The sequence below is a fragment of the Candoia aspera genome, chromosome 14 (assembly GCF_035149785.1).
Source record: "Candoia aspera isolate rCanAsp1 chromosome 14, rCanAsp1.hap2, whole genome shotgun sequence".
Classification (NCBI taxonomy): Eukaryota; Metazoa; Chordata; class Lepidosauria; order Squamata; family Boidae; genus Candoia; species Candoia aspera.
In genome coordinates, this window is record NC_086166.1 from 8748832 (window position 1) to 8771162 (window position 22331).

At 41.7% G+C, this 22331-nt stretch overlaps 1 protein-coding gene across 1 annotated transcript in view; it reads right to left on the reverse strand.

Moving 5' to 3' along the window:
* Positions 1-841: 841 nt before the first annotated feature.
* CPPED1 (calcineurin like phosphoesterase domain containing 1) overlaps positions 842-22331 on the reverse strand; it is a 41391-nt gene continuing 19901 nt past the window's right edge. The window contains exons 3-4 of the mRNA XM_063314577.1: positions 18191-18613; positions 842-2283 (exon numbers count right to left, since the gene is read on the reverse strand). Coding sequence (XP_063170647.1) covers positions 2051-2283; positions 18191-18613 — 656 coding nt within the window. The 3' untranslated portion in view covers positions 842-2050. The remainder of the gene's footprint in view (positions 2284-18190; positions 18614-22331) is intronic.

Genomic DNA, 22331 nt, shown 5'->3' on the forward strand with positions numbered 1-22331 from the left:
CAGGCTCGCTATTGTGGAGTTGATTTGTAGTGCTGTTAATCATCCTCAAGATGTGTACCTTTAGTGATTAGTCTGAGCATAGTCCTCCCCCCGAGGACGCGGCAGATATAATCACAAAGAACGCCAAATGCAGACTGCATTACTCAGCCAATGATACTGGATTTCCCTGCTCACGATAGGGTTGACCTCTTTTACAAAGATCTGCTACTTCACTGAGCACCCGACTTCCACCGCTGTGATATGGTACAGCTGGGAAGCTTGGGTTCTGCCAACTCCAACCAGCTTTCCTCAAGCTGGTGCCCCCTAGGCATTTTGACCAGAACTCCCAGCCAGAATGCCCCCGGTGGAATTGAACTCTAACCGATCTGGAGGACCCTGAGTTTAGGAAAAGCCGTCCCCAAATGTTATGGCACCAGGGAACTGTGCGTTAATTAAAATGGTGGGCTTCTGTCAATGGTTAAGTCTATTGAGATAGAAAGGTCTCCACTGTTAGACAGCTGATGTGAACAGATCGGTTGTGGAAGCCCCAGAGCACAGAGGCTAGCACTTTGTAATGAACATAATCAGATTTTTCTACCCCATTTACAGATTTCTCCAGCCGTGACAACTGTCTTCCTTCAGGAAACATCCATTGACTGATGTTTAATGATTCTGATTTAGATGATTATTCATGCCTCTCTTGGGCTTACACTGCACAAGATGAGTTTAGGGAGCGACTTCCAGAGTCAGCCTGGGTGTGTGTTGTGCTCAGAGACACTGTGTGACCACAGCCTGCTGGGCATTGTTAGTGCAAGGTCCCACTTGGCTTCCCTGGACATGAAGGTGAAAAGGGATCAACAAGCAGGAGAGGTGAGGGAATTGTATTTCAATGGGACTGGAATCAAACACTTATTATTTCTCCTGTAAGATTTGAGGACTGGCAAACCAGATGGTGGGATCAAGGCTCAACAACAACATCAACCGAATGGATGTTGTTATGGTTAGCCATTCAATCAGAGCGGGGATTTGGGCAATGACCTTCAGAAAGTTGCTGAAGCACAACTCCCAGCAGCTCCAGGTAACATGGATGGTGGTGAGGGATGTCAGAAGCTAGAAAAGCACACTCTAGGAAGCTACAGGTTCTCCATCTCTGTGTTAGATGGTCTAATCTGACACAGAATCAGGATTTCATACAACTATGCTTTGGGAGGGGATAATTCTTCAGTGTTCAGGGGAGAGCATTTACAGTGCCCCCCCCACTTTAATGAACAAACTGGCCACAGGTTACCAACCAATGGCTGCCATTTTAATCCAGAATGCCATTGCCATAACGCAATGTCACTCTTCCCGGAAACCAATTTACCAGCCGACCAATCAATCAATCGATTCTGTTATCTCACCCCATTCCTAATCCACTAAATGTAAATTAGGGGAAGGTAAATTGATGACTTCCTCTCAACTACCAATTATTTAGAACTTCCTGATCCCGCTTATGGGTACATTTACTGAAGAGTGCAGAGCACTGTAATCGCTGAGAGGCAAAAGGCACAGAATTGGTACATGACATGGTCTGATAAACCCTACCTGTGATGGAGGAGTCCTTAACTCAGTAAAAATGCGCATAGAAAATGTGGATTTAATTTTATCTATTCTAGAAGTCCATAACTATACCACCATCTGCTCTGAGATACAAGTGATTCCTTTTTACTGTTCCCATGATATCATAGTCTGTTCCAGCCTTATTGGTTTGCTAGAGACAGAATATCTTACTTATCCACAAATGCCCTTGCACACTAAAAAGAAAAAAAAAAGCTGCTTGTTCTCTAAGAACAGAACATTCCAGAATTATCTTGTCTTAACTACAAATTCTATAGTGGTGTCACTATGTCTATAATGCAAGTCCAGATCTTTTCATGCCTTGGAGAAAGTACTCTGAGCTTGCCATTTGCATTCTTTTGGCTTGGTGGGGTGATTCCTTATCAGATAAAGGGGAGTGGGGGGGACAGACCCATGTTTTAATAATACAGAAACAGAGAGATGAATGCTGTTCAGCAATTGTTTAAACCTAGAGCTAATTTGGATTTATCAACCCCATAACCTCCTTTTCGACTTCTTGATGGTTACTCAGCTCATTCAGACTGTAATATCTATGGACGATCTTTTCGGCAGTGACCGCCACCATCCGCACTCCGTGGGTGTCATCTCCTAGCTGGCATCCAATGGCAGATGAAACTACCATGTCAAGATCTTTGTAGGTTCCTCCAGCATTTCTGTGACAGTGCCCAGAAAACACCGCTTTAACACCTGTTGGAAACCAAACCAAACCAAACCATTATTTGGGCTCAAACTCAAAGTCTTCCAGAACAGGCATGTTTGCCAACTTTTTTATTTTTTAGATAGTCAGAGATGATGCCTTTGAGCCCCACCCAATTTGAAAGGTTGTTTGGCAAAGATTTTTATTTGAAAGGATTTGCATTAGGAAAAAAAAGAAAGGACTTTCAGTGTCAAAGAAAGGTTTTTTTTTCATAGTTGTTCACCATTTAAGATTCTGATGGACTGATTTCTTTGGTGAATTTATAAAGACATTTGCCCTGACTTTCTGTGTAAGAACCACTGCAATGTAGCAGTTGCGATGTTGACTGGACTAGGTTCAAGTTCCTGCTTGACCACAGAACTTTAAGTCAGTTGATTTCTCTATCAGCCCAACCCACCTCACAGCACTGTTATTGTTCAGATGAAATGGGGAGAGGTTCCTTGTAAACCTTTAGGATCTTACTAAAATCTTCCACAAGACCTCCACGTAATGCTTTAAACTGTGTCAACTCCCCTTCACCGTCGACATGGGTTGAGGGTATCTTCCCATTTTACAGAAAACAGGAAGACTGGGGAGGTCTAGAATGTTGCCCAGATTAAAAAAGAATTACATTTGATTGGGGTTGCCATGCAAACTGTTCATTTCCACAACCACTTTAAACGTCCACCACCACAATGTACGGCCCTACGTTACTAGCTCCTTCACCTTCCATCCAAATTCAAAATGGAAAACACAACCTGTCAAACAGAGAAAGTTCAATATTACAAACACTAGCTCCGAAGTTGCCCCAACGTTGAGTTTTTAGTAGATGCCTAAAAACTGACGAGGATTACATTAAGCCATGCAGAGGGTCCCTCCCTGTGAAAAATTGGGGAGAGAGCATAAAAAACCTATCTTCTTCTCTGGGAGCATCTATCCTTTGGAGTATTTTTTCACTGAAAATCCAGATGGTACCAACAATCCTAATCTTCAAAACAGCCGTTACAACCAAGCCATTCAGAAGGGTCTTTTACAATACAGATTGCAGATGATACTTGTTTGTTTTTTTTAAATGACTATCAAGAAACTTTATCTGAATGTGTAGAAGTTGTACAGTTTAATAATAGGACAGAATATAGTACAGAATAAATTGGAGTAAATCAAATACTTTGCCAACTGGTGAGAGGTTTCTAAAGATTGTAGGGGAAAATATTAGGTTTTCTATATTGTCCAGAAGCTATTAAATACCTTGGGATTATTATCCTCAGGAAAAGGTCCAGTTTAGTTGATAAGAACAATTCAAACTGTGTCACCCAGTTGAAAGAGAATACTAAGAGGTGGATGAAAATACCATTAACTTTCTGGGGAAGCATTAATGTTGTGAAAATGAATTTTGCATCAAGACTGATACATACACTTTTGAAAGCAGTGCCTGCATCTGTTCTTCTGAAATGGTTTAAACAGATTGATAAATTGGTAAAATTTTTATGGAAGGAACTAATACCCAGCATCATCTTGTCACAGTTAGATCGTGGTGATGATCTTAACTTTCCTGATTTAAAAAAAAAACACTGGGCTTGTTTATTAACCTAAAATCCTTTATTGGACTGGAAAAGGCCTTTATTTAAGGTCTATTTATCAGGGTGAGTAACATCTTAATGTAAGAAAGAACAGCAAAACAATGTAGGTTTTAATGAATTAATTATTTTGGCATTGTTGATTCCTGGTTTTGGTTATTAAGGTTTCTGTTTTATTGCACGAGTCCTTGCGGGCATGGCAGCATAAAAATATTGCAATACAATAAAATAATACAATAGTTAAGAAATCATAGAATTCTGGGGTTGGAAAGGACAAGAAACATCTAGCCCAACTTACTGCAATGTTCAGGAAAACCAATTAAACCGTCCTTTAGAGGTGGCTGTGATACGTTTTATTTTGGCTTAGCTTGTCTTGTTAACCCCCCCCCCCTTTTTTTTTTAATTGTATGGCATAGCAGTTGGGTGTTCATGCTGCTTTTTCTTGCTGGGAAATCCTTGTGAGGTCCAGCAGCCAGATGTGTGGACTATTTAGCCGTGACAAGTCACATTGCCCGGGGTGCACCACAAGGAGGCTAGTCTGCGTTGCACCGAGTTGGGCTGAGAGAAGGACTGGCCCAAGGTCACCCAGCTGGCTTTCATGCACAAGGCGGGACTAGAACTCTCATACCATTCCTGATTGGCTCTTGGACTGAGAAGGAGGGACTGGCCCAAGGTCACCCAGCCGGCTTTCATGCCCAAGGCGGGACTAGAACTCTCATACCATGCCTGATTGGCTCTTGGACTGAGAAGGAGGGACTGGCCCAAGGTCACCCAGCTGGCTTTCATGCCTAAACTGGGAATAGAATTCACAGACTCCTGGTTTCTAGCCCAGAACCTTAACCACTAGACCAAACTGGCTCTCAACTCAAACTGGCTAATGCCACAAACCAGGGTTGAAACTAATGATGGCTTAGGACAATGGATGAACTCAGTGACTTATAAAGTAGATACCTAATGAATGTGCCCAGCTAGGAGTATTCCCTGTACCAGAAGCCACTGCCAAAGAAGCCACATTTCAAGGGACTGGGGGAGGGCACTCAGAGACAGGAAACAGAGGTGATGAGGTCTTAACATTTAGATTTCCTCCTTCCAAAATCATTTTAAAGACTGGTTACAGATATAATTATTCCCTTCACTGCTTTTGTTGTCTAAAGATAAAATACAGTGAATCAGAGATAAGCATTGCAATGTATTTTAGGCCATAATCTTTATTGTTCCATTTACAGACACTAATAAAACATGGCATGCAATTTAAAACATGATCCATTTTTGACAGCCAATTGTTACTCAAGTGCACTGCTTTCAGATTAATGAAAGGTTTGGTGTAATTTCAATATGGGAGGGATTAAAGATAAAAATAACAACAGCTCCCTGAACTGGTCTTCCTCCCAAATCCAAAGCTGTGAGGGTAACACAGTTCCCTAGCTTGCTTTGGGGAACTCACACCAAATATTTTGGACTTCCATTCCCACTAACTCTGGTTAGCTTGGCCAATGGCTAGGAACTGTGGGAGCAGAAGTCCAAAACATCTGGAGGACGTCAAGCTACATAGCCCTCAATTAGGAGGAGCCTTCTGTAGCTTAGAAGATCATCTGCATGAACATGCCACCTTAGCATTCATCTAGTGATGAATTGTATCAGGAAATGGGAAGCCGGGAGAACACAGAGAAGGGTGGAGTAATGTTCTTTGCATAGATGAACAACCTCAGACAAATTATCTGAGCAGCTGCCCATTCAACATCCTCTTCCATTTTACCAAGCCTCATTTCATCGTGGTTCTGTAATGGCATGTGGGAAAGACCTTGGGAGACGGGGCAAAGAGATGCTGCCAAGGGAACGGTTAGATAAGAGACAGCATAGCCTGCAGCTGGATAGTGGGTGGGGCAGGAGGCTCAGAAGGGACCTTCCCTAGTTTCTCAGGCTGTAAAGGAGACAGGGGGAGAATTGCACTTTCAGACTTGCAAGATTCTGTCAGTGTAGCTTTACAATAAAATGGAATTATCTCATCTGGTCGTGATTCCTATCTGATTTACCAAGCAAGGCTGATGGGTTCCCAGGATAGTCACCTCCTCAAACAAGTTGGCTTTCTTGCAGTGGCTCCTAATCATTTTCAATACACTGTAGATCAGGCAAGAAAGACCACTCATAACAACCTGGGCTGCAAAAGCAGCACATGGAAGGTGTTCCACGGAAGAACAGCAAGCAAGATAATGAACTGTAGCGTGTTCCCCGTTGTGCTCTACTGTACAGATTTCTCCTCCTTCCAGGGATTCCTCCTTCTGCTGCACTGGTTAAAAAAAAAAAAAAGTAGCCACCCAAAGCTTTTCCACCCAAAAGCATCAGCAAAGAAGTCATGGAGGAGGTCTTGGATACCTGAGGAACTCTGAAGTTGCAGAGATACTGCCACATAATCTTTAAAAGGAAATTTCTAAAAGGGGTAAGCCAATTTCCAGCCAATCAATAAGTCACATTGACTATGGAGCCTGAGCATGCTCAGTAGCCACTGAATGAAAGGGAAGGAGGGCAATTGGGTTAGGAGAACGCAATGGTCTAACGGATAAGGGGACAGATGCCTGGTATTGGGAACATATCCATTCCGTCTTAAGAGTATCAAGCCACCTCTTCCCCACTTGCACTTTTTTAGTGTCGAAAGGAGGACTTTTTGGGGTTAATCTACAGCTGCAACATAAACAATGTTGCAAGCACTTCCTGAAACATTTTGCCCGATTTACCCCTTTTTATAACATCAGTATTAGCTTTTCTGGCTGAAGGTTGCACTCAGGTTTCAAAGGCCAGGGATCGCAGTCCGTGGAGTGAGTGCAGCCAGGACATAAATTACATTTGATTTGGTTTCAAGGCAATTGCATTTAAATACCGTTATGGTAAGTATTCCCTGGGGAACTTCGAAATTCCCCATCAAAACGTAGAACTTCTGGAGAGGTTTTGAGACAAGATATAAGGCTTTTGAGATATGTAGCCTGAAATTAAGCACCCCTGAATTACACTGTGGCCATTCCCAAAGACAAGAACTGTTGTTCTTTTATGGTATTTGTGTCTTCCTTTTGAGTAGCAATTTAAGGCAGAGACTCAAAACAGTTCCTTTTTGGATATGAAATGTTCAGCAACAAGAATGATGTAAATACTACATGCTCTGGGGGGTTGCACAGATATGACCTGTAACCTATTTTTCCTTTTCAGCCTTGTGCTGGATTTTCAGATTTGTCTCTGCAAGAAAGGTGCTGTGAGTAATTGAAAAGCGACCCACACAGGCAAAAAGGACTGTCTGCAGAAACTGATAGGAAAACAGCTGCTTGGTTTTTCAGCTCCCTGCCACTCGCCCAACTTGGTTTTCAAATCTCCCTGAAGCTCCTTTATTGAACACGGCTCCACCAACTTCACCAGGATAGAAGCTGTATCTATAATTCAGTGTCATAAACTTCAAAAAGCTGCTTTTCTGACTCGGGGCTGGGTTTTCAGGCTGAGTCGGCTTTTCATTTTGTTGGTTTTAATCAAACTCCTTGGCAGAACTTCCAGAGTATTTTAACATTCTGCTCTTGACACACCTCAAAAGGAACTTTTAATGAAGAAAACACAGCGGGGAAGAGGTGAGAAGCAGCTATCTGGAAGGACCAGAAAGTTGCATTTTTGTCATCTGATTAGCAACAAATCACTTCTGGGTTACGATGTGTGAAATGTCTTCTGCTTGAGGCCTATTGGAGCCATAAGTCACTGCCCACTGTGAATGAGGCACCCAATGTGTAGGTTGCATTTTGGAATGTTTTGGGGCCTGCATGTGCTTGTTGAGAGTCACACTCTTTGCTATGTGTTATGAGACCCATCACCCAAGGTCGCACCAGGGTTGCATGTAGACTATTGGGACCTGCCACTACTCCTGAAAAAGACAAGAAGTTGGAATCCTAAAGCCAAGCTAAGAAAAGGGCGTGAAGAGCAGCCAGACATCTAGGCCCGGGGCATACATCTTCTTAAGTCATAACTGGTTTTGTTGTTCAGTCATTCAGTTGCTTCCAACTCTTCCTGACCAAGATTGTCCATCAGTAACAGCTTCTTTGAGTTCTTGGAAGCTCTTGCTTGTGTCGTCAATGATAGTATCAACCCACCTTGTCACCTGCCAGCCTCTTTTTCAATTGCCTTCCATTTTGCCAAGCATTAGGACCTTTCCAACGCTTCGCACCTTTGCATTATGATGACTGCTTTCAGTGGACAGCCTGGTTCATCATATTCTCTTGCTGGATGATTTGTTCTGGCAGTCCAAGATATTCTTAACAATTTTCTCCAGCACTACACCTGGAAACCATTTTATTTTGACATGTAAATCTTCCTAACCAAGTATAAATCATGCGCACCAGCTATTTCTACTCACCTACCTACCTAAGCTTCCACATCTAACACATGGTCAGAAGCTATCTGTATCCTTAAACATCTGCCAAGTACATTTCCAGCTGTTTGTTTCCTTATGCTGCCTGAGCCTACATCCAGTTATTCAAAATTAAGTTCCCACCATTTTTCTTCTGAGGGAAGATGATAACCCAGTTATTTAGTAGCAAATTGAGATGAGAAGACACACAAAAGATGGAAACGAATTGGAAGGAGGGAAGAATCCTCATTTTTCAGGTTCCAGGATCCTTTCACACATGCAGAAGGTAATCTCCCTGGGTGTCAATCCTTCAAAGTAAGCCAGGTCAGGAAACACATGCCAGAAGGGGACATCCAGGGGAGGTATGGCGAACTGAAGATGGCTCTGCGAAAGACCAAGGAACCGGTGAGTAGATTGGTTCCTTGGAACCTCTCTGGATAAGAAGAGGATGGGAGAGCGCCCACATGTGCTCTGGATGGCTGCTTCTCACGAGAAGACCACAGGACAGCGGTTTTTGAGCTCCGGAAGATGATGGGATTAGCCATCTTGCTCACAGCCACGGTGGAGACTTTTAAAGGACACTAAGAACACAAACCTCACTTTCTAATCGCTTTCGGAAATTGCTCATTAACTACAGTAGACTGTCAGTTAACCGGCACACTCAAGCAACCGGCACAAAAATTTGAACTGGAAAAAAATCGGCATTCTCAAGCAACCAGAAAAAAAAAACTGTATCTCTCTGCTGCCATCTAGTGGGTATTAGGATTTAATAGTAACTTTCAAGCAACCAGAAACTACATTTATCCAGCATCTACCAATCCCCATGGTGCCAGTTAACTGCGAGTCTACTATACTTCTAAACTATTAGAGACCTTCAGAATGACTAGTTCAAAAACGCCGGGTGAGTCTGCTTTTAATCCTGAACAAAAGAACATTTTAATCATAAGCTTAAGAATTTAAAGAATCCAAAATAAACAACAAAAAGCTGAAAAAGATTTTGATCTTAGAAAGTTATGAACAGACTATGGGTCCAGATAAAATTGGAATAAACTTTTGCAATAAGATTTTGGAATTAATTATAAAGTACAAACAGCTTCCCATGGGAAATAGATCCTGTTTTGGTTTTTATAAGACATAACATAGATAAACAATTTTATGATTTCAAAAACTGGACACTAGAGGGGACTAAGAACTTTAGGTAGAGGAAAGGTGGCCTGCAGTATGGTACAGAACATTATGACAATAAAAATACTGAAGGAGAGATTTACAACTGAGAGGCTATGAGAATGATTTAGAAAGGGATGTTTCACTGGATCTGCAAAAGAAACTGACCAAGGTTTTAAAATTTAAAAGGGAAATACAAATGACAAACCAAAAGAGTGACCTGGGTATTTTTTCTTATTGGATTTCCAAAGGAGGCTTGTTAAAGCCTTGAAAAACTCTGTAGGTTGGACAAAGACGAAATGAAGAGAAATCAAATCCTATGACAATATTTGAATAAAGATTAAGACTGTTAGAACTAAAAGGAAGGAATATAAAGTTGGTTTATTTGATCAAGATTAAAATAAGATATGCTGTTACTTCTGGCTAGCCTTTGTGGACTTCCTGCTGATTCCAGGACTGAAAAGGTGATGCTTTATGGATTTGTTTATAGATAAGAGATGGGATATGGCATTAAAAAATAAATGTTTGTAACTCTAGAGAGGGTGAAGAGTTACTAAATTTGTTTATACTGGTTAAGGATATCCAGGTGAACTAAATCAGTAGTTTCTGACGCAGCCATCACATACTGAAAACTTATGATTTGGAAAGCCTCCAGTGACAATAATAAAGAAAATCAACCATAAACTAGGAAGCAGTTGTTTATCACTTGTTAGCATGTGTAAGCATCATACACCCTGAAATTCAGTTGTGGTTAAATAAATTGTAACCTTAGTTACAATTTATATAGAAACTTGATTCTCCTGGAAGAGACATCCTTGAACAATGAGGACCAGCTGGGGAGGCTTTTGAAAGCAAATGAAAGCATTGATCCAGAGCCCAAAACAGTAAGCTTTGATCTATTGGCCCAAGACTCTGACCAAGAATCCTTGACATGACATTCAAGCTTCCAAGAATGATGGAGTTCCTGAAGGCAGAATCAACAGTACTTCTCTCAGAAGTACAAATTGGTAAGAGAAAACTCCCTGGGAACCATGGTCTCCTTAGATTGCTTCTGAGCTGAACCAGATGCAGGGCAGCTGTGTTAGGATGAGGTCTTGAAGCCTTGCATGGAAAGCTCTCCATTTGGGAGCTACTTAATGGAGGGACTGTTGCATGTTGGGTGTTCTTCTGAATAAGTATCTTGAATGTTTCTCTGGATGGATTTCTTGGACTCTGAATTGGTATGTATTTCGATTTTGCCTTTTTTGTGTGCGCGCGTGCGTCCTCCCTTGCATTCTGCTTTAATACTGGATTGGTTTATAGCTTCATCTTTTTAGAATTTATGTTGGCAACCTTCTCACGCATCCCAGTGTGGGGATCGTATCTTGCAAGTCTGGCAGATTTACTACACAATTGTCTGTTATGGAAATGTTTGGAACTAGCAAATCCTATCTTGTTTGCTGGGTAGGATTTGCAACATCCAGTGGTGAAAGAATCAGCTGGGAATGCAATGAATGCCAAGTTGGGGTCAGGCAAAGAGCTCAACCCACTAGTGTTTGGGCTCCTGCGTATTAAAAGTCACATCCATTCCTGCCATTGTTTGCATAGTCACTCTGCTTATATAAAATGGGGTAGGGAAGAGAAGTCAACTTTTCAACCACCTGATCTTTGCTTGCTCTAATTCAATCACTCTTCCTTTTTTTCTCTTCCACTGGCCAGTTGGATGGAGTCATTCAAGGACCACTTAATACACTTACCTACTTAGTTATTAGACTTATATCCCATGTTTCCTTAAAGCAGAGGTGAACCTTTTGCTGCTATTTTCCTTGAAAAAAATATCAGGTAACACTTTCCAAATGCCTGAAGGACTGTCATATAGAAGAAAGCCACAATCTGTGCTTCACCAACCCAGAATACGGAACACAGAATGATGAACTTAAGTTGCAGAAAAGTAGATTCTGGCTAACTGCTAGGAAACATTTCTTAATGGCAAGAGCGGTTCCACAGTGGGATTAAGTACCTAGAAGAGTTCTCCTTCACTGGATGTCTTCAAGGGAAAACTTGGGGATGTTTTAATTTGGATTCCTGCAGGAGCAAAGCACTAGCTTCTCTGCTGTTTGCAATTTTAAGATCCAAGCTGCAATTTTTTCCACTGGAAACAAAGCATTCTGAAGTTTTCTTTGCAGCTTTAGCAGAAGAGGAGGCCACCTTCAACTTGGTGCCCTTCAGATAAGTTGGGGTTCAATTTCCAGAATCCCTAGCCAGCATGTAAAATTCCCAGTAGAGCAGTGTTTCTCAACCTCACAACTTGAAGCTGGATAGACTTCAACGCCCAGAATTCCCCGGCCAGCCATACTGGCTGGGAATTTCTGGGAGATGAGGTCCATCCAGCTTCAAGTTGTGGGGTTGAGAAACACTGAGGTAGAGGAGGGCTGGTTTAAAATAATATCTGAGTAAACCTGCTGCTTTTGAAATGCTTCAGGAAGGATTCCTATGAAGACGAACTAATAATTAGGGAAAGTTACAAGATTCTTCATTCAAGATTCTTGAGTTACAAGATTCTTCATTCATCTTTTCATTTCTTCTTCACCACCACCGAAGACGATATTTTTTGGTAGCACACATTCATCTTCATGGCTTAACTTGGTGAAATTAAAAAGTGCCAGATTTTTCAATTCACAAATATTTATGATAAGGATGCAATTTTATCTTTAATTAGCCCAACTGTTAGGGACACTTGTAAAGTGAGAAATGAAGCTCAGCATTTCACACCAGATGTAGTTATTGAAGCTCAAGTTTTAGCTCTGTGGCATAAAATGAATGGGCTGCTGAAATCCAATGAAACAACAGACAAATAAATATTTTGTTTCATGGGCAACTTCAAACAGAGTAAATGTGAACAGGTTTCTTTAGAAAAAAATTGAGAGTACTTCAACTTCAATGAAACAGAAGGCTGCTATAAAACAATTTATAAATGAAATAATTCACCATGACCGGTTTCAAACATGATGAATCAGTTTGCTTAGTAATGATTTATTGTATAAACCAATGCTGGTCAATGACTGCTATATTGATAAACTTTGTCAATACACTATCAACCACAATTGTCTGGGTTCATACAATATACAAACCACATTATGGCTTATTAGGATTCATGGTCAAGCCAGCAATCCAAGTATTCTCCAGCTTCTGAGTTAATCTTACCCAAACTAGCAACTCCCAAGTGAAAGAGACTACAGTGCCTATCACTTGCCAGCCTCTATAATGAATGGGGATGATGGCTAGGAATGATGGAAATTGTAGTTCTATCAACCATGAGTCTGCAGAATCTCAAACATTGGAAAATTTTAATGAACAAGAACACAAGTTGCCATTGCTGGATATTTAACAACTTTAACTTGCACTAAGGACCTACTCTAAAGTAGAACCATCACTTATTTATTTTCTATCCCGCCTTTATTATTTTTATAAATAACTCAAGGCGGCGAACGTACCTAATACTCCTCCTTTCCAGCAGAGAATGGGAAATTCAAATGGGACCTTCCTCTGTTGTGTGAACTTTGCAGTGCCGAATCACTTAGCTGATGCCTCTTGTAATTATACTGATGGGGATTGGCCAGCAGGCTAAATTTATCTTATTCTTACTTGTATCCTGCCTAATCCAATATGGACTCATAATGGTTTGCAGCGGCAGTCAACAATTCAAACATCCACAGTAAAATATCCACCAGTAAAAATTAATGCGATAAAAACATATGGAGTGGTTACTAAACCTGTACTAGATGGGGTGTCAATCCTTCAAGATGGGCCAGGTCAAGAAATAGGCACGGCAAGCCATCCAGGAATGCTCTTTATTGCAATAAAGTAGTAGAATCTCACCCACCCCATCAAACTTTCTCTCTGTGCTTTATCCTAAACAAAATGAAGGGGAGTCTCTTTCTCAGCCTCTTCTTCTTTCTTGGAACTGAGTAATCTTTCCTCAAAATCGCCCCTTAATGACTTGTTCATTCCTTCCTCTTTCTCAAGGTTAGTTCTATATTTCTCTGTATGAGGCTAGCCTTCATTCTAGGGGGGGGACTATATCACAGGGAGGGGTTGCACCAGAAAAAAAGGTGTCTGTTCTTCTCACTTCATGGAAGAGGGTCTAACCAAGAGCTTCTCCTGGGATGAACATACTGAATGGGCCAATTGTGATAGAAGGAACCAGTCCTGTAGATCAGGGTTCCTCAACCTTGGCAACTCTAAGCTGTGCGGACTTCAACTCCCAGAATTCCCCAGCCAGCAAAGTGGGAGTTGAAGTCCGCACAGCTTAGAGTTGCCAGCGTAAAGTTCTGACACAGTTGACTCAATAAAATTCTGACTCATGCATCCAGATGAAATGCAGATTTCAGATTTATTGATGTGTACAAATTTAAGCAAAAAGCCACAACTAGAGAAGTTCTCACACAGCTACCTGATAAAAGACACATAGGCATGTCAAAACCTCCTCCACACTCCACCCTTGCTTTTCCCTTAACAGTCCAGCATTCCAGTCCTGGCTGGCTGGCTGGCTGGCTGATATGACCTTGGATTCCTTCTCACTCTCAGCAACTTTCCCCCTCCCATCCGGAGCTTGACACGCGTTGCTTCAATGGCAGAGAACACAATCAACAGATCTAACAACTCTTTGATGGTGGGCTCTGACAGATAGCTACCAAGCCACAGAGGGCTTTATACTCAAAACTGGCACTTTAAATTTCACCCAGCAACCCCCATGGCACAGATATGTTGTGTTCTTGACTGGTAACAATTCCGCCCCCCCCCCCCAAAGTAAGCAATTACTTTAAAAAGAAGATGGGGTAGAACTGCCCCATAAAATTGCATAGTTGATGCCCAGTAACGTCACTGATAAAAGAATGCAAATAGCTGTGGAGTCTCACAGCTATTTCTCTCCTCTTCAACAGGAAATCATCTGCTGGAATTTATTTTTATGTCCCAAACAAGGATCTGTGTTTAATGCTCCTGGAACAAGCCAAGATCTGAAGACAGCTTCGATCTTGGTACGTTCCAAAGCGATAGATCTTAATATTTCCTTTCAAACGTACAGTAATGGGCAGCTGCAGTTAACTGAAGATTTCCTAATTCTTTTTATATAAAGATAGGAAAAACGGTAAATGTGGTCAAGAGACCCATTCACTTGTTTAGAAGTCAAGATATAATGTGAATGGTGGAAAAATAGTTGGACCAGGTATAAAAAACACCTCCTTGCAGCAAATAGCAGTTCTTGCATGTTTTCTTGGACTTTTGTTCACACGCATTACAAGAGGGCTTAATTTTTCAACTGGTGTTTCTGCGATGTTTAGAAATTAAATCTCTAGTAGGCAAGAGGGCATCCATACAAGTGTTCATAAACATGGAAGAAACACTGAGCTTGGAACTTTGTAGAGCTTTGATTCAGAGATTCCATTCATAAGCCATTTGATCAAGATTCCAACTGATTTGACTCTCCCCAAGCTTTTTCTTAACTGCTTCAGAACATCAAATCAAATCAGCCTAGTTTTCTGAATTGCATCAACAATCCAAACTAAACTGGTAAATTGGACTGAAGCCAATTTAACTTTCACAGGCCATTTCACACACTGAAAGCACACCAGACTCTTAGAAGCTTTCCATAGAAAGATGAAGTAAGACTTGTTGATGTTTCCCAAGACTCGGTGTGACATTTGCTCTCCGAACGTCACTTGCTATTAGCAACGTACTTCTCTGAAATCAGATTGGTTCGCTTTATGCAGACCTGGATGTCTGCATGTATGAACAAAAACATTAGGATAGATTTTGTTTGTCCTCTAGATCAGAATATCAATGCTTAGCAAAGAATGAGAGCTTTGAATACTTTTTAAAATGATTTTTGGGCTTACCAAAAATGCCACTTTAATTCAGTGACGCTTCTCTCTCTGAACCTATATAGGTATGACTATGTGTTCAAAGGGGAAATTTTTTTTTCCACGCGATGAAAGATGATCAATTCAAAAAATGTTCCTTATAATAGAACTCCCATTCTCTGTTTATAGTGGAGCGTAGAGATAACCTTGAAGAAACACAGGAGCAATTATGTAAACACTAGCCTACCCCTGAAAGAGGAAGAGTTGAGAAAGAAACTCAAGATTGGCTTGTCTTGATTCTCTTTGGTCTAAGAGTACAAGGTGGGAGAAGAATCTGTTAAGCTTCCAAAACTCTACTGTTATACCCTGCAACAATTAAGTAGAGTTTCAGTAGTCCTTGTGAAGTTTTTTTTCTGACCTAGCCAACTTTGAAGGGTTGATACCATCCAACTTAAGTCTTTCTAAATTCCATTCACTGTATTTATGTACAAGGGAAACTGGAAGAAGAGTAACTAAGGGAGGTGGGGAGTAGAAGCAAACAAACAAAAAATCATTTAAAAAGACAGTCTAATCTTCATGCAGTTTGGCTTCTAAAAACTGGAATAGTTAGGAACTGCTCAGATTAACCATCTTAATCTGCAAAGTCTGGATGCATTCGCTGCATAGATGCACATGCAGAAAGGGAGTAAGTATTTTATCATTTAGCTATTAAATTTTCTGTATAATAATGAACACATTTATTATTTACTACATGCAAAGTAGAAGGACAAGAAAGAAGGGTGAAGGTCCTGCCACCACGTATCCATACAACGTTCTGCCCTGCTAACCTTGTTGGTGCTTTATTGACAACTTCCTGTATTGGCACAGAAAGATTCTTCCAATGAAATTACTTCTATTTAAAAAGGAAATTTGAAAAAAAAAATGGAAGAGTTGTTACTAAGGAAACTGAACTATGGAGGGAATTACGCTATTGGGTAATGAATTGGTTGGCTCATCATGAAGGGTAATTAATAAGAATATTTGCCTGCTGTTGACTGAATGGGAAGACATTCCCATAACTAATTTTACTGATTATCTCAGTTCTATGGTCGTCTAGAATGCACATGCATGAACTCAGGCAACCTTACTCTTCCCTGATTGGTGCCTTTGATGTATACTTAGTTGGGAATTCTGGGAGCTGCAGTCCCAAAACATCTTATCTGCAGCATTTGCTCAACTTTTTGGTTTCAGAGGCTGCGTTCACAAAACACACTGACCCAAAACAGTTTAAAAATCAGCCCTTGCAAGTTCATAACATGCTGAACCTGGTTAGTTTCAACTTTGAGGTTCATTTGGTGACTGAGCTTGTTATTTGCACCCAGGGCATTTAGTTGGTTTATGCTGACTGTATTGTACGCATCCAGAAAATGAGTTCATTTAGTAGCCAGCTTTCACTTTATTTGAGAACTCAACAGGTTTTAATCAGTCAGTGGAATGTTTTGGGTTGAAAAATAATTAAACTGAAACTGCTATGCAGGAAGCATCTGGAGAGGCAGCAATAGGCAGGGTCTGGTTACCACTCCCAAAATGTTAATCTTGCCCAAAAGAGCATTCTGTGGAGTGCAGTTATGTCTGAAAAAGACTCCGCTGAGGCCAAGGGAGTGTTTTTGAAATCCGAATTGCTGGGCTTAAAAGAAGAGGGGGTGTTCTCAAAAACCAAGCATATTTTCTCTGTGTTTTATCTCTGTGATGCTGCACATGGACATGTTGGGTGAACAGGTGTTTCAAATAGGTGGGTGTATCTGGAAAATCGTGCTTGAGGGCTATGTACAAGCAGTCGTGTGAGCAGAGTTTTCCAAGTGGCACTACAAACACACACTTTACGTTTTAGCTCCAACCTCCTGGCATCAGGCGTATTGTTTTTTCCCCATCCAGAGCATGTGACTGTTTGCACACATGTTCATACATGTTACATCACACAGATGCTCACCTTTCCCCTATACATGCACACAGCCTAGCAAATCACTTCCAAGAACCCGGAATACCCATTTGGGAACTGGAGTGTGTTCATGATGTTCCCGAAGGTAGCCAACAGTTGGAGTTTCTTTCATGGGAAGAAAACCATTTTATGAAGCTCCAGAAGGGCAGAAAGAGGAAAACAATTCAGAGTTTGTCCTTGGGGTCTACCAGTGCCCACCATGGCAGCTATTTTGTAAGAGGTCCTGCAACATGTTCTCACAATTCCTGGTGGGCCCATTAGTGCAGAAAGGCTCTCTTTCAGAACTACGGCCCCCATCCATTCTCCTTCCACATTACTAACAACACCCAAGGGGAAAAGCAGAACTTGGCCTTCTAATCTAGGCTCCAGCTACTCCAGAGGGCCTCATCACTCATTACTAAAACAGGGAGTCTGCTATTCAGATTATTATTCACAATATACTGTAGCCATAAGAACAAGAGTGTTTTACAAACCCCAGTGGCTGAGTTCGTATGCCAAAACCAAACCAACCACATTATGGCTTAACGTGAGATGCAATTCCAGCCAAACTCTGGGTAATCGTAACACTGCTTGGGGGGCAACTATGCCCACTGCAAAGATGTATTCACTATCTCCTGCAACAACACAAGAAATTGAGCTAGGCTGGGATGTCAAGAGACCCAATGGAAAAGGCTAAGTGTAATGGTATGTGGGAATGACCTTGGCAGACTGGGCCAAGAGACATTGCCAAGGGAATGGTCAGATAAGAGAGGGCATAGCCCGCAGCTGGATAGTGGGTGGGGCAAGAGGCTCAGAAGGGACCCTCCTTAGTTTCTTGGGCTGTAAAGGAGATTGGGGGGGAATTGTCCTTTCAGACTTGCAAGATTCTGTTAATGCAGCTTTACAATAAAGTAGAATTAGCTTATCTGGTTGTGTTTTCTGCCTGGTCTACCTGATAAGGCTGACATCAAGCCAAGAACCATTATCCCACTGACAAAATGATACCTGCTAGGTGGAATTTTTCCAGGAGCTCATATCGAACAACCTTCTCCAAATTGAAGTAGTTATGGTCCTCATCAGGTTTGCTGATGAAGAGGGGGATATGCTGGAAGATGACTGCATGACGGCATTTCTTTTTTTCTGCCATGGCAAGTTGCTGCTCCAGCCATGTGTCCTGAGCCTCTTTTAATTCTGGGCACTTGGAGGCATCAAAATACAGTTGAGAATTCAACACGAGAAAGAAGACGCCACCAAGCCAAAAGCTGAAGTAATCATCCCCCCAGAGTTGGCAATAATCGTGGATTGTCTCCGGAGTTGGCGTATTCCCCAAGTCATGGTTGCCACTGACGAAAACCAGAGGGATGTCGCTCCTAAGGCCCTTCAGAACATTTTTCAGATCCCGAATTTGGGCCTCCCGCCATTCCGTCCCTGCAAAACAGAAGAGTGAGTTGTTATTAGATATTAAGAGTGGGTCACGTTGGGTTGGAGGTGGCCGCATGAAAGACTAACGTGATCTTAGTCTGCATCAAGGGACATGTAATTTCCAGGCTGCAGAAAGTCCTCCACCACCTTCTGGTTTGGTCAGGTCCTGCCTCAAGTACTGTGTCCATTTCTGGATACCATGTTCAGGGAAAACGAACAGGTTCAGAGAAGGATAACAAGGATGTCAAGAGATGGGAAGCCAAGACCTATGGAGAGAAACTGAAAGAACTGGGAAAGTTTGGCTTTAACAGACAACCACAGGGAGATAGGAGAATGCCCTTAGAATACCTAAAAGATATCATACAGAAGGTGGTCAAGATCTGTTCTCTCTTGTTCAGCATGCAGGACACAGAAGAATGGGTTTAAGTTAGCAGAAGGCAACTTAAGAGCAGTGTTTTTCAATCTTGGCAACTTTAAGCATGCTGGCTAGGGAATTCTGGGAGTTTTTATTTTTATTTATTTATCAAATTCTATCACCGCCCATCTCCCTCCCAAGGAGGGACACTGGGCAGTTTACAATAGAATGAAGTCCACACCTCTTAAAGTTGCCAAGGTTGAAAAACACTGACTTTGGTTCCACTCTTGGACAGCTCTTACTCAATGATCCAGAGAGGTGTAGGTTTTCCTTCCTTGGGTGTGTTCAAGCAGAAGCTGGAAAGCCATTGCTCTGGGATGCTTTAACTAAGTTGGTTTCAGTGGCCTAAATACTCCTTCCAACTCTGTAATTCTGTGATGTATGTATGTATGTAAATTATAATTGCGGGGGAGGAATTTCCACTGACTTGGACTTGCCATTTCACCCCGGGGATTGTAAAAGCCAGAATAAAAATGCAATTATCTCAAAATGGTACAATTCAGCAAACAGCAAAAAATAAAAAATAAAACTATAAATTTTTTTTAAAAAGCAACATCCAAGTGAACCATAAGTGCCTTCTACTTAATGGCTTTAAAGCAGAGTGCCAATACTTCTGGCTGTAAAACGCGTCTGATCTGCTGTCAAAACCATTTGTTTGATCTGACATGTCTAAATGTTATAGGCACGTCAGGAGAGATGCCAGAAATAATTTGCAGTGATCCCGGAACAGCTATCTGGCTGTAAATTATCAATTAACATGCTGATCATTCAATGATGGCTAGCAGGATGTTGAGGTCATACATGGAGAAGTCTCTTATCCAACCCATCCTGCCCCAGTTTCCAGAGCTGGATGTCTGGTTGGTTGAGAATTCTGCAAATTGCAGGTTAGCCTCCTCTAGTTTGTTGCACTTAAGACACAGAAGACAAAAGAGAAGATATGGAATAAATACAACACAGGACTGGTAATAAAAGTGCCTTTAAAGATGCACTAATATGGGAATATCAACCAACTAAATCAGTATTTTTTAAACTTGAATGGCTGGGGAATTGCGGGAGTTGAAGTCCACACATCTTCAAGTTGCCAAGGTTGAAAAACACTGAATTAAATAAATCCACTGCTGAAACAAAAGGACAGGGCAGCTGCCACTTGCATAACCCAATCTAGAGAAACCAAATTCTTTATAGGTTTACCGCACTATAAATACTGAGAGATTTTTGTTCCCCTTTGAACTGCATAGCTTCAGTTTTTATGCTGCATTTTTCAGTAAATATCCTTTGGCATTAACAAGACAAGATTAATATTAGGAATAACACACACATGCCCCAAAAGAGGGGGGACTTTGGCTCAATAAAAGAACAAGGCAGATGGCACCACCAGGCTGATCTCGTTGGCGCTGGGGAGCTAAGCAGGCTTCAGCCTGGTTAGTACTTGGATAAATCCCAAAGGAAACTCAGGGCTACTGAAATGGCATGTGGGAAAAGACCTTGGGAGATGGGGTGAAGAGAGATTGGTACTTTCAGACTTGCAAGATTCTGTTAGTGTAGCCTTACAATAAAGTAGAATTAGTTCATTTGGTTGTGTTTCCTGTCTGGTCTGCCTGGGAAGGCTGACACCAATCTTGCAAGTCTGAAAGTACAATTCTCCCGTGCACCAACCATCCCAGTCTCCTTTACAGCCCGAGAAACTAGGGAGGGTCCCTTCTGAGCCTCTTGCCCTGCCCACTATCCAGCTGCAGTCTACGCCCTCTCTTATCTGATCATTCCCTTTCCACTGTCTCTTGGCCCAGTCTCCCAAGGCCTTTCCAACTTACCATTACAGGCTTTCAAGATTCTGTTGTTATAGCTCATATCAATAAAGTCAAGTCCTAGTATTTTTTGCGGCGACAGTTTCCTGACCTGGCCTATCTCGAAATGGCTGACAAAGCCCTCTTTCTGGATGGATCGACAAACTGATTTTTGCCTTGTTACTTTTAAAGCGTTAACTAATTTATTTTTAAGCAAACCAATTTTAACGATGTATATAGCCGCCCATCTCGTTCCCACCACTCTGGGCAGCCAACAATACATTAAAAAGCCAACCATCAAAGTGAAAAAGAATGGTAGCAGCAACAAAACCATTAAAACAAGGTGATGGCATTTTGGTTAAGGGATTTTTTTTTAATTTTAAAAAAAGGAGCGTGAACCAAGCCAATCTTCTACAAGCAAAGAAAAAAAATCCTGCTGAGCATCGTATAAAACATCCACCACCCTTCCGCCTTCGATGCAGCGTCTGATTAGTACATTAACATCCCACCCTCTAATAAGGTGTCAGACTTAATAAAAATCGTTCATGTTCTCCATTATGAGGACTGTCCAGGGCTGAGCAGCTTTGTTTTAACTTGATGGTTTTGGAATAATTTCTCTCTTCTGCCTTCTGTTCCTTTAAGTATAACTCATTTTTCTGTCTGAAAAAATACCCATTGATGTCATTTCTACTGAGCGGTATCCTGCTCATCACAGTCGGCAAACTAAGGACTTGAATGCTATCCTGCTCGGTTAGTGACGGAAAAACCCGGCAAAAACAGTCCTGAGTGGCAACAGATTCTCCTCCCACTCCAGGAAAACCAACTGGATTCAGGGGAGGGGCTTATCCCTGATTACTTACTTACTTACTTATTATTCCACCTTTATTATTTTTACAAATAACTCAAGGTGACAAACATACCTAATACTCCTTCCTCCTCTTTTCCCCACAACAACCCTGTGAGGTGGGTTGGGCTGAGAGGGGGACTGGCCCAAGGTCACCCGGCCGGCTTTCATGCCCAAGGCGGGACTAGAACTCTCATACCACGCCTGATTGGCTCTTGGGCTGAGAGAGAGGGACCGGCCCAAGGTCACCCAGCCAGCTTTCATGCCTCGGGGGACTAGAACTCACAGACTCCTGGTTTCTAGCCTGGTGTCTTAACCACTAGACCAATTGTTTGTATCATGGAAGCAACACAGAAACCTATGTCTCTTCTAGAAAACTTTGCTACATCTTGCAACTGGAGAAATAAACCAGATTTCAAGGCATAGGTAAACTACTGAATTGGATGCCTCTAGATCTGGAGGTGGCCTCCAATTTAGACTATTATTTAAGAAGGATGGTACGAATTCACAGAGGATCAAGAAATCCTTGATGGCTACTAATCCTGATGCATGTTCACTCCCTCCTGAACTACAGGCGGTGTATCTTAAATAGCTGCTACAGTATGGTGGCTTCTTAAGCAAACCATGCTAAGCAACTCATAGCTTAAAGCATGAACCTAGCCGCTCGCTCTCAACCTAAGC